The sequence below is a fragment of the Balaenoptera ricei genome, chromosome 6 (assembly GCF_028023285.1).
Source record: "Balaenoptera ricei isolate mBalRic1 chromosome 6, mBalRic1.hap2, whole genome shotgun sequence".
Lineage (NCBI taxonomy): Eukaryota > Metazoa > Chordata > Mammalia > Artiodactyla > Balaenopteridae > Balaenoptera > Balaenoptera ricei.
In genome coordinates, this window is record NC_082644.1 from 95,665,184 (window position 1) to 95,683,253 (window position 18,070).

The window sequence follows — 18,070 nt, forward strand, 5'->3', positions numbered from 1 at the left end:
CAGTAGAGTATGAAAGGATTCTTGATTCACTAGGTAAGCACTAGTTCTCTATATGAATATTTTGTTGTTTGATGATGTATATTTCACGGACACACTGAAACCTTAGCTAAATCACGTATTATCCTTAAGTGAAATGGGGTATTGTAAAGGAATATTTCTTCAGTGAGTACTTACCAGAAATTTCAACTTTTGGAGGGAAGTATAACTAATAAGCAGATTTATTGGTAACTATGTAGTAGATAATACCTTGCTTAAGACCCAGTTTCTAGGAATTGCATATTAAATAGGGGGAAATGTGCATTACTCAGCTGTGAATCAATACATTTCAACAATTAACCCTCAGTCAGTATCCAAAGGGAGAAGGTAATACTGTGTTACACTGATTTCCTAAATTAGCAGTTCTGAGTAAGTCTTGTGAATAGTACAGATAGTTCCCCCGATACCAAATAATTTGAAAAGCATAGTTTTGTTTTGGATTTTTAAAATTTGATTTCATTTAAGTAGCCCCTCTCCCCAGTCTGTTCTTTGCCATGTATATCATCTTTAGCTCTATCAGATGGGTTAGTTCCCTTGCTTCTGCCATCATGGCCTGTTTCTCTGTGCTTGCCTTATTTTGAAACTACTAAGAGTTTAAATATGAAATTATTAAGTGTTAGAGCATAAGAGAAAATGTGTGTGTGCCAGGCTCTATAATTTTTTACACCACATCACTTTCTCCTCATCCTTAATTCTACCAGCTCCTCTTCCTATTTAGTCATAACAATCAGCTGATGCTCTAATAATAGGTAATTGAGTTTATTGATTCCAGCAGAAGGAATAGCAGAAAGACCAGTGGCCATGAAAGTACGTTGCATTTGGTTGGAGTACAGGATAGATATATAGAGGAGAATAATGGGAAATACAGTAGGAATTAGTAGATTACGGCTTTATTGTTGTAGACTTTAAATTTTAGGATTAAGAATTAGAACTTTATTCTCTATATACAGTGTTAAATCCATTGAGTAGGAAAACAATGTGATGATGGTTGTGCTTCAGAAACTAGAGATATGCTACATTTAAAAAAATTGAAATATTGTTTTGGTTAGCACTTAACTTCAGTTTGGATAACTCATCCTCCCATTTGAACCTGAGAGTTGAAGATACCTGTGTAGAGTGGGATCCTACTGGAGGAAAAGGTCAAGAAAGTAAAATTAAAGGAAAAGAGAACAAGGGCAGGTAAGCTAGTTTATTAAATCTATTATCTGAATAAAATGCTTGTAAATTGATTCTTACTTGACAATAACTTAAAATGAAATTCTTGGGAAGGGTAAGCTGGGGCGAAGTGAGAGAGTGGCATGGACATATATACACTACCAAATGTAAAATAGATAGCTAGTGGGAAGCAGCCACATAGCACAGGGAGATCAGCTCGGTGCTTTGTGACCACCTAGAGGGGTGGGATAGGGAGGGTGGGAGGGAGACGCAAGAGGGAGGAGATACTGGAATATATGTATATGTATAGCTGATTCACTTTGTTATAAAGCAGAAACTAACACACCACTGTAAAGCAATTATACTCCAATAAAGATGTTAAAAAAAAAGAGAAATTCTTATTAGTAACACCAAAGTGAAGAATATAATATTATCAGTACTTGAATTTGTCATTAACATTTTTCATTACTTTTTTTTAGTTTCTTTCCTAATCCTCTTCTTACTTACACCTTTTATTTCAGTATTCCATTTCTTTAAAGTTATATCTACAGCAGTTTGAACTGCTTAGAGAGAAATTCCTAGCAATAGTTCCTGAATTTTAGACTTATAGATCACCTGTCTTACCCGAAGGTCTGCAGTGAATGACAACTATTACCATGTACAGTCCCAGTGTCTGGCCCCTGATCAGCAGCCTTATGAACAAAGAGGAAGGTTTGGGACCTTTTGTTATTGTAGGACTTATTTAGATAGTCTCAAAGTATGGGGGCCTCTTTAAACAGAGATAAATTTTGCTCAAACTAAAATAAGGTAATCATTGTGAGTTAAACAGTGAATCAAAAGAAATTCCTCAGCAGGCTTTTGATCTAATTTTATTATAAACTGTTAAATTTAAGTTGTAAAGCAGTCTCTTAACAGTTGCCTATTTTTATCTGACAGTGCCCATGTTACTTCACTGAAGAGACATACAAGGTGATGATCTATGTCTGTATAGTTCTAGGACTTAGTATATCTAGCTTGGCTGAATAACTTACATTTTTCTTTAACCAATAAGCAGAAGCCATTGCAGCAGCCTTCATAAGCTAAAATATTGGTCTGTGTAGACTGTCTGTATTGGTGGCTTATGTTTTGAATTTACAGCATTATAATGTGCTGTATATTATTTGGATTATATTGTATACAATAACAAAACAGTAAGCTCTGCTTTAAAGTCTTTCTTGAATTATTTTCCTTTATCTGATTTTTTCTGCATTTACTTATAATTGGCACCTTTCTTGTTGTGCTGTATTCAATATATCTAACATTACAGCTTTGCATTTATATATATTTGACATGAGGCAGGTTTGAAGTGTCCTATGTTTTATAATAATCATGCAGTTTCAGAAGCATCAAGGATAAAAAATAAAGGTCATTACTGAAGTTATTAGGACAGTGCCAGAAAGATGAATCACTTCAAATTGCACAAGTAATAATGTGCTAATTTGAAGATACTCCATATCTTTCCCAGAAACAGAATGTGTTCTGTTTTCAAAATTATCTTTTCTTTTTTCTAGTTTATTTGCTTATTATTGGTGAAAATGATTTCATAGTTAGTATATTATAAATTGTAAAGTGCTGCTGGATTTAATAGGATCAGTGAAGTTTCATTTGGTCATTTGGAGATTTTTAGACTACTTGTATGTAGAATTTCATCATGTTATTTCTCTTTCTCTCTTCCCTCCTTTTAAGAGTATTTTATTATGTAGGCTACTTCTGGAATGTTATATACATTTATTCTTTCCATAAATATTTGTTCACTGCAGGATGTCAGCTGGATGTTTTGGAGTTTATAGGGATAAACACTGTCCCTGCCTTCAAGGAATTTGCCCTAATTTATGTAGATGAGATATATCTCTCTATATAAATAACAATAATACAAGATAGAGATTATGTGTAATAGTATGTGTGAATCAGGGAGTTTAGAGGAAGAAAGATTTCCTGCGCTGCCACATGTTGAAGTGGTCAGTTAGGACAATAAGCCAAACTGAAAGTAACAATCAAGACTTCATGCACTTACTGTGATAGTATAAGCAAGAGGCCACAAAGGAAAGGGTGTTAGCTCCCCCAGGGTTCCACTTTTCACAACAGAATGGCTCAGGGTGAGGGTTAGGTAAATGAGAGCAGATGGCAGATGGTGAATATCTGAGGATCATCTCACTGGCCAGGAAGGCCCAAGCAAAAGGCTTCTCCGATTGTTTTATGGACCTGAGGCCAAGGAAATGAGAGAGGGGGAAAGGTTAGGAGTAGAAAAGTATTGAGACAGAGTGGAGAAAAGTGTCTTCAGACTGCTTCCTGACCCCTGCCCTCTTTAAGGAGGTCTCTGAAGAGGCAGCTGGAAAGGGTCTCAGCTGGGGGCCCCCTGCTCTAAGGGGGCCTCTGAATACAGGTGCCCAATCTAGGAATGCAGACATGCATATGAGCACGGGGTTGCAGGGGGTATTGCAACTGCTTCTAGAAACTGCAGTGAACTAGCTCTGCACCAAATCTGGGGTAGAGAAGGCAAGCATTTATAATTGCTTGTTGGGCCTGAAAGATCATACTAGGATTTTGGCCTGGAGCTGGACTCTTCAGAAAAGTTATTTAGCCTGGTAGGATCTGGGAAACCTTCATTAGTGAAATGATATTTAGGTTGGTTCTCAAATAAGTGGAAGAATGTGTAGCGTTTGGACTTGCAGTGAGAGGAGCAAGGAAAGGAAAAGGCACTGAAGCAGATTGCCTGAGTTTAAGGAACACTTGAGTGACTATATTTAGCTGGATAGTGCTCTCCAGAGGTGAGAAGGCTGGAAAAGCAGAGTGGGCCCAAATCAAGAAGAACCTGAAAAGCCAAGCTAAGTCGTTTGTAGGCAGTAAGAAAGTGCTTGAAGATTTTAAAGTAGGAGAATCAGTTAGGTTTATCTCGTAACAGTGAACAAATGAATTGGGTAGCAGAGAGATCATCTGGGAAGCTGGTAAAACAATCCAGAGTAGAGGTAACAAAGAGCCTTAATTCAGATAGTTGAGTGACTGAGGTGTCTTTAAAGGATGGGATCACATTTGCTTTAAGACAGGGGGTCCCCAAGCCCCGGGCCTGGCCATGACCTATAACGGTCGTCCTGGGAGGGGGGGCGCACAGCAGGAGGTGAGCGGCAGGTGAACAAGCGAAGCTTCATCTGCAGCTCCCCATCGCTCCCTGTTGCTCGCCTTACCACCTGAACCATCCCGCCCCCGGTCCATGGAAAAATTGTCTTCCACGAAACCGGTCCCTGATGCCAAAAAGGTTGGGGACCGCCGCTTTAAGACAATAACAGCTGTTGTACTTCTTGCAAAAATGTACTTAGGGTTGGAAGTCTAGAATGCTGCAAAGGAAGACACCTCCTTATTTAATTTTTCTCTGAAATTTAAGCTGCCATTCTTAGTAGTTACATCTGTTTTTCTTTTTGCCATGCTTTCCCTTTATTTCTTTACTACTGGTAAGTTATAAATTTTTTTTGTTTTATGAATGCAGTGATTTGATATAATTGAAATGTTATTTTTTTAAACATCTTTGGGATTTGATCTATTTTGAGCTTTGGGGAGTTAGTGAGAGGCCTTAATACTGTCCAGTTTACCATATCATATAATTTGATAAAGGGAGGTCAGGTTGCATCTTGTCCATTTTAGTGGAAGAAATGCTTTATAATACTTGATATTATCCTGTGCCTGGATTTGGGTAATTGCTATTTTTCTTTTTAAGAAGAAAAGATACAGAACAAAAATATTGGGTTGGCCAAAAATTTCTTTCAGTATTTAAGTAAAAATAAAATACCTATTTTTCATTTTCGCCCAGAACTTTATTGAACAACGTAGTCACCATTTTGTTCCACTACCTTCTGCCATTTTTCAGGCAGTGTCATAATTCCATCTTCCTAAAACTTTTTATCTTTTTGAGCAAAGAACTGTTCCAGGTGCCTTTTACAGTCTTCCAGGGAATTGACATTTTTTCCGTTAAGAGAATTTTGTAAAGACCGAAATAAATGGAAATCCAAAGGTGCAATGTCTGGTTAATACAGTGGATGAATCAGAACTTTCCAGCCAAGCTGTAACAGTTTTTGCCTGGTCATCAGAGAAACATGTAGTCTTGCGTTATCCTTTTTTTTTTTTTTTTTTTTTTAAAGATTTATTTATTGATTGATTGATTGATTGCTATGTTGGGTCTTCGTCTCTGTGCCAGGGCTCCCTCTAGTTGCGGCAAGCGGGGGCCACTCTTCATCGCGGTGCGCGGGCCTCCCACCATCGCGGCCTCTCGTTGCGGAGCACAGGCTCCAGACGCGCAGGCTCAGCAGCTGTGGCTCACGGGCCTAGTCGCTCCGCGGCATGTGGGATCCTCCCAGACCAGGGCGCGAACCCGTGTTCCCTGCATTAGCAGGCAGACTCTCAACCACTGCGCCACCAGGGAAGCCCTTGCGTTATCCTTATGGAGGATTATGCATTTTCTGTTGACTAATTCCAGACGCTTTTCATCGAGTGCTGCTTTCAGTTGGTCTAACTGGGAGCAGTACTTGTTGGAATTAATTGTTTGGTTTTCTGGAAGGAGCTCATCATAGAGAACTCCCTTCCAATCCCACCATATACACAACATCACCCTCTTTGGATGAAGACTGGCCTGTGGTGTGGTTGATGGTGGTTCATTTCACTTGCCCCATGATTTCTTCCGTTCCACATTATTGAACAGTATCCACTTTTAATTGCCCATCACAATTTGTTTAAAAAACGAAACGTTATCATTACGTTTCAGTGGAGAATCGCATGCAGAAATATGGTCAAGAAAGTTTTTTTCACTTAACTTATGTGGAACCCAAACACCAAAGCGATTAACATAACCGAGCTCATGCAAATGATTTTCAGTGCTTGATTTGGATATTTTGAGTATGTCGGCTACCTCCCATGTCGTTGATTGTTCTCAATTAATGTCTCGATTTGATTGCTATCAACTTCAACTGGCCTACCCAACCGTGGCACATTATCCAGTGAGAAATCTCCAGCACGAAACTTTGCAAACCACTTTTGACATGTTTGATCAGTCACAGCACCTTCTCCATACACTGCACAAATCTTTTTTTGCGTTTTTATCTTTCTTGAAATAATAAAGCATAATATGCTGAAAATGTTGCTTTTTTTCTTCCATCTTCAATATTAAAATGACTACACAAAAATTCACCGATTTTGATAAGTTTTTTTTTTAAATGCACACTGATATGATAGCTGTCACAATACAGTCTAACAAAACTGTTTCGAATGAAGTTAAAGACAACTAAGCGCTAGTAGAGCCATCTTATGGAAAAAAGCTGCACGAAACTTTTGGCCAACCCAATACCTACTGCTTATAAAAAAGGTTATTTAGTTTTGATTATAATAAGTCTTAAAAAGAAAAATAGCAATTACCCAAATCCATGCACAGGATAATAACAAGTATTATAAAGTATTTCTCCTACCAAAATAAGACTTGCTTTTCATTTAAATTTAACTGCAAGAAATGTAAGCTATAATCCATTATCTTTCTTGAGTTCTTTTTTTTCCCTTGAGTTCTTTTTTTCCCTTTTTGTATTGTCTCCTATTTCAACTGTGTTTTCTCTGTACAAGCCTTGCTCAGTCTGCATGGTATTAGTGTTTTTAGCATGCTTTATGTTGATGACTTCTTACATTTAAGTGTTATAATTGACAAATCTGTTTAATAATAAATAATTCAGATAAAATTAAATGTTGCTATTTGTGCAGTGTGATTAGAAATCTTTAGAAAGGTTCATTTCTTGATTTGTAATTTTAGTTTGTGAAACATGTGCAACATAGAATATTTGTTTTTCTTTTTGTTCCTGTTTATCTAGAAGTGGTACACCATCCCCTAAACGGACATCCATAGGCTCCAGGCCACCAGCAGTAAGAGGCAGCAGAGATCGTTTTACTGGGGAATCATATACAGTGCTGGGTAGGATAAACATAATAGTTGTTCATTATCTCAGATTAAAGGCATCATAGGCACATTGGTGGACTTTCCACTCAGCGGTGGAGTGGCTGCCTATGTATTGAATGAATCGTTGCCAAAGTTTCTCCCTCTTGAAGCTTAATTACTTTGGTGGGTTTTCAAATTGTCTTTTTATTGATATGTTTTAAATTCTGCTTCAGTTTACATAGTGCTCCACATTTATAACTCTTGAGGGGATAGTAAGGAAGAGAAGTTCTGAAGCCTTTTATATTCAGAAAAATTAGCAGTAAATGTACAAGTCATTATAGCAGATACTCTGCATTTAGTGTCTGTGTGTTAGCATGATTTTTCTCCTGAATCAGATATTTTGTGCCACTTTGTGGGACGACAAATAGATAAAACTGTGACTCATAAGGAAGAGGTAAGAGTCAAATTTACCTTCTGATCTTTTGTAGGAGACACTGCTATTGAAAGTGGACAACATTATTGGGAGGTCAAGGCCCAGAAGGATTGTAAATCCTACAGTGTGGGAGTAGCATACAAAACTTTGGGGAAATTTGACCAATTAGGAAAGACAAACACTAGTTGGTGTATCCATGTCAACAACTGGCTACAAAACACATTTGCAGCAAAGCATAATAATAAAGTCAAAGCCTTGGATGTTACTGTTCCTGAAAGAATAGGTGTATTTTGTGATTTTGATGGGGGTAAGTTTACTGATTTTCTCCTAAGTTATTTCGTCATCGTTGCTTGTATTTCAGTACTTTTCATTAGTAATCATCTCTACAGAATTTCCATAAGTATTGTGGTAAGGGTATTTTGACCTTCTAGGATTTGATCACAAACATAATTTCAGCCCTGTAATTGACTGAAAGGGCACGCGATGTCTGCTTGCAGGCCTGCAAAAGCACTCATCTATAATATACTAAGTAAGTCTGAAAAAAATATTTTGCTAATTTTAGTCTTGAGCCTTAAAATTTCTTATGCCCGTTTTAATTCCTCCTTTACCTTGTTTTATTACTTGTTAAGAGTGGTAGAGTCAGATTTTTTGAGTTGGAGTAGACCTTAGAAATTACCCAATCCATTTGCCACATAGTGTAAAATCCTTATTACATTATATCTGCAAGTAGTTGCCACTCCTATGCTTGAACTTTTCTATGTGAAGCTAATTGTCTTAGAAGGCAGCCTGTTTCGCTATAGGATAACACTTGGTTAGAAGGTTTTTCTTAAATCAACTCACTTTGTCTTCTCAGTAACTTCTGAGACTTTTGCTGTTAAATTTTGTCATCTGAAGAAACACAGAATTATGTTCCCTAATTCATACTTACATTACAGTAAGTCCCCTACATATGAACCTTCAAGTTGTGAACTCTCAAAGATGTGAATGTGCGTTCACATGTCCAATCATGTAAGTTAGTTCAAGTGTCTAGCATACATTGTCACGTGTATACGTCCTCTACAAGTGGTTGTGCTTTTGTGTACTCTACTGTACAGTACTGTATAGGGTACAGTAGTACAGTATCTTTATTTCAAGCCCAGGATGTCAGGAAGCAAGCCTAAAAGCAGCGGTGATGTAGCTGGTGCTACTAAGAAGAGCCAAGTGATAAGGATGGAAACAAAAGTGAAAATAATTGAGAGAGTGGAGCAAGGTGAAAAGATGGTAGACATCGCTCATTCTTATAACACGAATCGTTCAACCATCAGCACAATTCTAAAGAACAAGGACAAGATCGGACATGTGAAGTCTGCTGTGCCGAAGATGTCGACAATAATATCGAAGAAGCGTGGAAAAGTGATGGAGGAGATGGAGAAACTTCTCAGTGTGCGGATGCAGGATCAGCATCAGCGTCGAGTCCCGCTCAGCTTAATGCTGATTCAAGAAAAAGCTAAAAGCCATCATGAAGACTTGAAGAAGAAACATGGCGAAGAATCAGAGGGCACACCTTTTAATGCCAGCCGTGGCTGGTTTCATTGGTTCAAGGCTAGCGCCAACCTTCACAACATAGAAGTAAGTGGCGAGGCAGCGAGTACAGATATGGTAGCTGCTCGGGAATTTTCTGAAACGCTTCGAGAAATTGTTGATGAAAGCGTGTATTTACCCAAGCAGGTTTTTAATGTGGGTGAGACAGGACTGTACTGGAAGAGGATGCCAGACTGAAGTTACATCAGTAAGGAGGAAAAGGTGATGTCAGGCTGTAAAGCAGCAAAGAATAGGCCAACTCTGTTGTTTGGAGGCAATGCTTCCGGCGATATGAAGCTGAAGCCTCTCTTAGTTTTATCATTGAGAGAACCCAAGAACCCTTAAACACATAGCCAAGGGCTCTCTTCCTGTTTTGTGGAAGAGTAACCCCAAAGCCTGAGTTACACAGACCATTTTCCAGGACTGGTTTTCCCACCACTTTATCCCGGGGGGAGAGAAATATTGCTTGGCGAAGGACATCCCATTCAACATTCTTTTGCCGCTTGACAGTGCTCTGGGCCACCCCCTATTCATGGACAACTTTCATCCCAACCTCAAAGTAGTGCATCTGCCACCAAATACTATGTTGTTCATCCAACCTATGGACCAGGGAGTTATACCAACTTTCAAGAAATATTATTTACATCACACTTTTCATCAGGCAGTAAAGGCAAGTGATGGATCAGGGACAACCTTGCAGCAATTTTGGAAGGACTGTAACATCTACAAGGTCATAAAAAATACGGACTTTGTTTGGCCGTCACCATGAATGAGGTTTGGAAGAACCTTTGCCCACAGTGTGTTCACGATTTTCATGGATTTGAGAAGGTGGATGAGGAGTCCAAAGAGGTCTTCAGCAACTTAGTGACCCTCAGCGAGTAGCTGGAGCTAGATCTGCAAGAGGACGACTTCATTGAATTCCTTGCTGTGCAACATGAGGAGCTTACTAATGAAGACCTGATGGAATTGGAGGCCCAGAGAAAGGATGAAGAGACAAGAGGAAGAAGAAGTAACTGAAGAACTGAAGAGATTCATGACGCAGGAAGTGGCAAGGGGATTTTCTTTATTCGAGGAGGCACTGTTAGTTTTTGAGTCACAGGACCGGAATGTAGAACGGTATACAAAGGTTGCAGCAGCCATTCAGAATGCAATCCAGTGCTACCGTGTCATCTATAACGAGAAAAAAAGAGCTACTACCCAGACATCACTGGATTGTTTTTTCAAGAGGGTAGATAGAATTGAATCCAGCAAGGAACCAGGACCTGTGCCATCAACGTCAGGCCTGAGTGAAATTGCAGCTTGCCCTCCATCTCCTTTTGCTGACGATCCTTCAGCTCTGCCATCTCCCACCTCCTCTCCCTCTTCCAGTCAGTAACTCTTCTTGCCTGTTCACTTGATGCCACCCCCTGTATGCCAGCTGTTGTACTGTACAACTGTACTTTTCAAGGTACTGTACTGTAAGATTTTAAATGTTTTCTTTATTTTTGTGTTTGTTTTTTATGTATTATTTGTGTGAAAAGTATTATAAACCTGTTACAGTACAGTATTATATAGCCAATTGTGTTAGTTTGGTACCTAGGCTAATTTTGTTGGACTTAGGAACAAATTGGACTTATGAATGCACTCTCAGAATGGAACTCATTTGTATGTAGGGGACTTACTGTATAATCCTTATTTGTTTAAAAACTACTAACATTGCTTCTCTTGCCCTGTTTTTCCAGACTGTACATTCCCTATACCATTAGCTGTTCCTTTTATAATTTAATTTTTCCAAACCCCTTATTATCTCCTATGGTTGTATGCTATGTCTATATATATTTTAAAGATTGGTTCTCAAAGTAGAACACACAACTTCTGACCATCATAGGTTAGTGATTTGGCAGCATAATTTCTAGTAATATGACTTAACAGCACTGTAGCTCAATATTGAGCTTGTAGCCACCTAATCCACTAGATCTTTTTCCATGGAGTTCTGTCAGATTATCTTTTTTCTCTGATATTGTCAGTATAAGGGTGTTTTTTTGTTGTTTATAACTCAAATGAAGAATATTATATTCGTCCTTAAGTTTCATCTTAATAGATTTGGCCAATCTTTCCCTCCTGTTAAGATCATCTAAAAATTAACTTGGTGGGGTTTTTTTTGGCAAAATTTCTTTAAGCTTTTTGAGTTAGGTATTTGATAAGTATCTTCTCTACTGTCATCTAAATATTTATAAAACTTTTGAAGATGAGGTACTGTTGAACTAGGGAACAAAAGTAATTCCCTAAATGCTTCTCTCCAAGTTGACACTTAAGAGCTAATAAAACCAAATTTTACCGTTTTAGTTAACATTGTGTCCAGATGATTCCATGAGGCATCAACCTGGTTACTCAAACAAAAAAGTAAACAAATTGATTTTGTTTTGATTTATTTTTAGTGATAGTGATGACATGTCAGTTTTGCTGCATCTTTTTTATTTATTCCTTTTGAATCAGATAAATATTTTCCTCAGGATAACTAGTAAATTTATTGGCATACATTTTTTTTTTCTTTTTCAACTACCAAGATAGCATTTGCTTATCTTCTCTTTTCCCATACTTGGTGGTTCCTTAAAGATAGTAGTAAGAAGTATAATTGTTAACCTAGAGCATAGGGTATAGGAAGAAATTGTAATGTAGGATGGGATCAGATTCTGAGGGCCTTGAAAAATAATAATAGGCTAGTCTTTTTTTAGTAGTTGGTGGGGGGGCTTCTGTTCATTTTAGAAAACTGTAGTCATATGATTGTAATATAGTTTTAGAAATGTTAGAGAGTAAATGGTTAAATGTGGAAGAGACTGCAAACATTGATAGGGGAAGACTTTTCAAGGAGGTGGTCTTTAAGCAATATAGACAGGACCATGTCTGTTTTGTTAAGTATTATGTCCTTATTGCTTGGCAAGTGCTTCACATAGTGAGCCCTTAATAAGTATTTGTTGAGTGATTAGTGGTAAGAGGGATCTGAGCAGTGAGGAATCAAGAAGAATGAATTTGATGGTGTGAAAGTAGAATTCATAGGACTTGATAACTAAATATGGATTGGGGGGAGAGAGACAAGAACTGAAGATGACTGAGGTTCCATCCAGTGTGACCAAGAGGGTGATAGTATCATCAACAGGATAGGGAGCGTAGAGTCCTGGGGAAAGATGAGATGCCAGCAAGACAGCCATGTGGCATTATTTAGTTGAAGCTAAATATTAGAGATGGCATCACAGAATGGCCACTTAATATTGCACAGGACAGTTAAGCATTATTGCTCTGCTGTGTACTAACTTTGTGACTGTATATAGGTTGCTTGATATTTTGAGGTAATGTGTATAAATCACCCAGTTCTTTAATAGTAGGCATAGATATTAGTTTCTTTTCTCTTCTTGTTTAGTGGCAGCAGTGGGAGCATTGTAGAGAGAAAGAGCCTGGACAAGCATCTACATTTATTTTTTTTTAATTAATATATGATTATTTTGATAGCATCACTAAGAGTTCCCACTAATAGAAATAGTTGTCCATATTACATGTTGGGTATGGATTTAAGCTCCTTTTGCATATTGTTCTCACTTAATCCTTATAACTATCCTAAAAGGTCAGAATTATTAATCTCATGTAACAAATGAGGAAACTGAGGCTCAGAGAGGTTAAGTGAGAAGCATCTAGAAAGATGGGTTTGAAAGAGCAATGAGGTGATCTGTTTCCTCCCTGGGAGTCTACCCACTGTTGATGCCCCTGTTTCTGGCTTTAAGCATCTACATTTAGAATAGGAGAAAAAGAGACAGAAGATATCCTCAGGATTAGGAAACAAACCAAGAGAATAGTCATGAGAGAAGAGTTTGAAGAAGTGATAACAGTTGTGAGGATGCCATCAGGTTGGACATTTAGGTGGTCAGAAAGAGTGATTTAGTTGCATGATCATTGTTGAAAGACGGACTGTGAGGAGATTTTAAAAATTAACAAAGCTGAAGCAGTGATAACTATACCATGATTTCAGAAACTCAGGTATAAGCATGGCTTCAAGTAGTTAGAAGACAAAGTTTCATAGAGTAAACCTTTAAATGGTGATAGGATTTGGGTGGAAAGGCTGATTATATAATAAAAATGAGGAAGAAATAACCATGGCTTTTACTGGGCTAAGGAAGCCATTTGTTAAATAATGATAAAATAAATAGTCTATAGTTGAGTAAGTAGAATAGTGCCAGATTATGCAAGCACTATGGAGATCTTGAAAACCAGGGAAAGAAAACTGGATTTGGGCTTTTTCTTAAGCATGTTTACTACTGATTTGCAAGTGAGAATTACTAAGTCCAGTCCTCATAGTGACAAAAAAATTAATGCCAAAATGTACATTTGGTTATTACTTTTATGCATGATTTTATGTTAGACTTAATTAGATATTATAAGTTTTTTCAATAATAAATCAGACGTTTTTTTTCTCCTTCCTTTTAGGTCAACTTTCTTTCTATGATGCAAACTCAAAACAGTTGTTGTATTCCTTTAAGACAAAATTTACTCAGCCAGTACTACCTGGTTTCATGGTTAGTACGTAATTTATATTTTATTTGGTTTGGCAACTTTAAGGAGAACAATCTATGCTGTATATTTGGGGAAGCACAATATCTTATTTTTTCTTTATATTCCTCTCCCTTTCCCCAGTCCACCTCTCCCAAATCTGTGTTTGTCTGTATATTTTTGGTATATTTTATTGCAATAAGTGTTAAGACACAAAAGTCTGCAAATCATAAGCGTGTAGTTTGATCCACATTCATAGGACCGCACTCATTTTTGTAACCAGCATCTAGGTTAAGAAATGGAGGATTGTGCCCATTTCCAGCCCCTAATGGCCCTCCTCCAAAGTGGTTACTGTCTTGAGTTTTAATACCATAAATTCATTAGCCTTCTTTTCAACCTTGTATAAATGGAATCATACAGTATCTTTTTGGCTCAATATTATGTTTGTGAGATTTATCCATGTTTTTCTGTGTGGTGGTAGTTCACGTAGTTTTCGATTGTATGTATATGTATAGTTTTCCATTATATGACTATATCATAATTTATTTACCCATTCTAATTTAGTTGGATACTTGGGTGGTTTCCCATTGGAGACATTTACAAATAGAACTTCTATAAATATTCTTGTTAATGTCTCTTGGTAGATATGTATATGTATTTCCAATGGGTATATAATTAGAATTGAGGTTGCTAGATCATATGGAATGTGTGTAACCAACTGTAGTAGAGTTTTCCAAAGACGTTGGTTATACTAATTTACCACCAGCAGTATATGAGAGTTTGAATTCCTCCACATCTTTATCAACACTTGGTATTGTCTTTTTAAAAATTTTTGTCCTTCTAATGGGTATGATACATTACATTGTGGTTTTCATGTGCATTTCCTTGGTGATTAGTGCTGTTGAACACCTTTTAATATGTTTATTGACTGTTTGGATGTATTCTTTTGTGAAATGCTTGCTCAAGTCTTTTGCCTGTATTTCTGTTGGGTTTTCTTCCTCTTTCTTATTGATTGTTTTGGAGTTATATCTGGCAAAAGACTCAAGACTATAGAAATATGTATTGCAGTTATCTTTTCCACTCTGGCTTTCCTTTCCCCTCTCTTATTGGTGTCTTTTGATGAACAAAAGTTGTTAATTTTAATGTTGCTCAGTTTATCATTTTTTTCATTTATGGTTAGCACTTTTTGTGTTCAGTCTAAACAATTTTTATTCATTCCCAGGTCATGAAAATACTGTGCTTTCTTCTAAAAGCAAAATTTTCCTTATACATTTAGACATAGACTGCATTTATAATGCAAGTACAATATAGAAATGATATGTTTGGTATGATGTTAGGGTTGAAATATATTCTTTAATTCCATATGGATAGCTGCTTATTCCAGGACCATTTACTGAGATCATCCTTTTTCCACTGCAGTATAATCTTTGTAAAATATTAGATGACTATCTATGTGTGGTAGACTGAGTATGTGTATGTCTATATACACGTATGTAATTTCAGGACTACTCAATTTCAGAAAAAGTCATGATTCTCCACACAAATGAAACTTGGTTTTGAATTTATATTTTTATTAAGAAATATTACTGCTTCTCCTAATTCCTTTATCTGTTGCATTTCCCTATAAGATTAGGCCACTGTGGGGAGTTCTGCAATGCAGTTAAGATCATCATTATTCTGGCTACAAGTTTCCTTAATTTGGGGGCTGCTTCTGCAGATCAGGATGGTATATTTCCATTGCAGACTTGGTGGAGTGTTTATATGTGTGTTCTTCCACAATCACCCCCAACTGTAACGCCTAAACTGTAAGGATAAAGTATTCAGGTTATATGTGGGTTTAAAATACAGTACTTTTAAATCTCACAATTGATAATGATTATTTACCCTAGATACCCTAAAGTCATAAAATAAGTTTAAAAGACTGCTAATAACCAAGACTCCTAGATTTCCCTTAAAAAGTAAAAATGATTAGTGAATAAAGTTATTGTTTGTAGTACAATACTTAGGGATATTGGAAAGGTTATTTTCTTTTTAACTTCTGCATATGATTTATTTTTGGCTGTTTTTCCAAATTGGTCACTCAAGGACAATATTTTTACCATGTGGAATTCAAGGTTATTTTTCCCCTAAGTCTCAGATATGCTTTTTAAAAGGGTAGATTTCATGTTTAATTTGAATCTATCTCAGGAAAGTACGTTGTGAGTTTATTCGTTGTTTTTCCATTCCAAATGATGAAACTATAATTACATTAGTGAATGTCATAAGATGCTTTTTTCATGTGCTTATTTGCCATTTGTATAATTTCTTTGGTGAAGTATCTTAAAATCTTTTGCTCATTTTTAAAAATTGGGTTACTTGTTTTCTTATTAGTGAGTTTTAAGATATCTTTATGTATTCTGGATAAATCCTTTATCAAATAAATGTTTTGCAAATATTTTCTCCCAGTCTCTGATTTTTTTCCATTTTCTTGACATTTCAAAGAGAAGTTTTTCATTTTGATTAAGTCTAGTTTATCGATTTTTTTTCTTTTATGGATCATGCTTTGCCCAACTCAAGGCCACAAAGATATTTTCTTTTGTTTTCTCCTTGTAGTTTTATAATTTTAGGTTTTACATTTAGGTCTGGGATCCATTTTGAGTTAACTTTTATATATGGTATAGAGTATGGTTTGAGATCTATTTTTTTTAACATCTTTATTGGAGTATAATTGCTTTACAATGGTGTGTTAGTTTCTGCTTTATAACAAAGTGAATCGGCTATACCTATACATATATCCCCATATCTCCTCCCTCTTGTGTCTCCCTCCCACTCTCCCTATCCCTTTTTGCATATGAATGCCCACATGTTCCAGTGCCACTTACTGAAAAAGACTAACCTTTCTCCATTGATTTTCCCTTCCACCTTTGTGCTAGATATTTTGAGTAAATATTTTTTTAAATCAAATAATTTTCAATAAAGAAGATAGTAGTTTTGTAATCAGTTGCTTTTGTATTTTTTAATTTATTTTTTATTGAAGTATAGTTGATTTACAATGTTGTATTAATTTCTGCTGTACAGCAAAATGAGTCAGGTATACACATATATACATTCTTTTTTGTTTTTGCCACACAGCTTGCGGGATCTTAGTTCACCAACCAGGGATTGAACCCAGGCCTCGGCAGTGAAAGTGCCAAATCCTAACCATTGGACTGCCAGGGAATTCCCCTATACATTCTTTTTTATATTATTTTCCATTATGGCTTATCCCAGGATATTGAATATAGTTCCCTGTGCTGTACAGTAGGATCTTGTTGTTTATCCATTCTATATATAATAGTTTGCATCTACTAACCCCAAACTCCCAGTCCATCCCTCCCCTACCCCCATCCCTCAGACATAAAGAACAGCAACCACAAGTCTGTTCTTTATGTCTGTGAGTCTGTTCCTGTTTCGTAGATAGGTTCATTTGTGCCATATTTTTTTTTTGTTTTTTGGCCATGCCACGTGGCATGCGGGATCTTAGTTCCCCGACCAGGGATCGAACCCATGCCCCCTGCACTGGAAGCACAGAGTCCTAACCACTGGACCGCCAGGGAAGTCCCATGTTTTTGTATTGTTTTGTATTTTAAGAGTTATCGTTACCTTCTGTCATTAATATTTTAGAATGTTAATTATATAGTTATACATTTCACAGGTCAGCAAATTCTTTGTAACTATACTATACTTAGTAAATATTGAATACTTTAGGATATAGTTGAAGTTGGGAATACTTAAAAAATTTCTAGACTCTCCCTCGATTTATGCTTATGTCTGCTACATAAATGGCAGTTGATGATAGTTTAAATGATTCATATTTTCACATTTTAATTCTCTTGACTCTATTCCAAATAAGTTATAGTTTACTTTACTGAATGACAGCTGCTCTGTTCACAAGTGAAGCAGTTTCATCTTTCATAAACTCATTCACATTTATGATAATAGAATATGGCAAGTGTATCTGGATATTGCCATTTGCATTTTTCTCTGACAACCTTAAAGAATTATAAAAGAGTTCTTATTGTTAACAAGCTAGGGAAGAAACTCATGGAATTACTCTGTTAACAGAGGGGTGTTAGATTCCTATAGTGTCAGGCCACACCTCGTTATCAAAATCTAAAGCAGTAACTGGGGTAAAGAAGTTGACTCTTTGTGCACTTCTCTTGGTTGTGAACATTAGCATCAATAATGATAATGTCTTTTGCCTAGATTAATCCAATTTAGTCTCTAAATTTCTACAGCCCTTACTTCCCTTTCTTGTGTGCAGCTCCAGTGGGTTCTGCTGTCATAAAGACTTCCTTTGGTCTCTTGGAAAGTCTAAAAGACTTCTTTGGTTCTAGAAGACTCTTGAGTTAGCCTTTCCACTTCCCCTCAGTTCACATACGAAAGTTATCAGTTTGGAATTTGATGAT

General features: G+C 36.7%; 1 protein-coding gene across 3 annotated transcripts in view; it reads left to right on the top strand.

Moving 5' to 3' along the window:
- Positions 1 to 18,070, top strand: part of FSD1L (fibronectin type III and SPRY domain containing 1 like) — a 70,567-nt gene that overhangs the window by 46,286 nt on the left and 6,211 nt on the right. Inside the window, exons 9-13 of one of the 3 annotated variants that reach the window (XM_059925224.1) lie at positions 1,086 to 1,215; positions 2,128 to 2,160; positions 7,068 to 7,168; positions 7,621 to 7,872; positions 13,581 to 13,669. In XM_059925224.1, the coding sequence (XP_059781207.1) occupies positions 1,086 to 1,215; positions 2,128 to 2,160; positions 7,068 to 7,168; positions 7,621 to 7,872; positions 13,581 to 13,669 (605 nt within the window). The remainder of the gene's footprint in view (positions 1 to 1,085; positions 1,216 to 2,127; positions 2,161 to 7,067; positions 7,169 to 7,620; positions 7,873 to 13,580; positions 13,670 to 18,070) is intronic. The other 2 variants (XM_059925226.1, XM_059925225.1) reach the window with 2 other exon arrangements.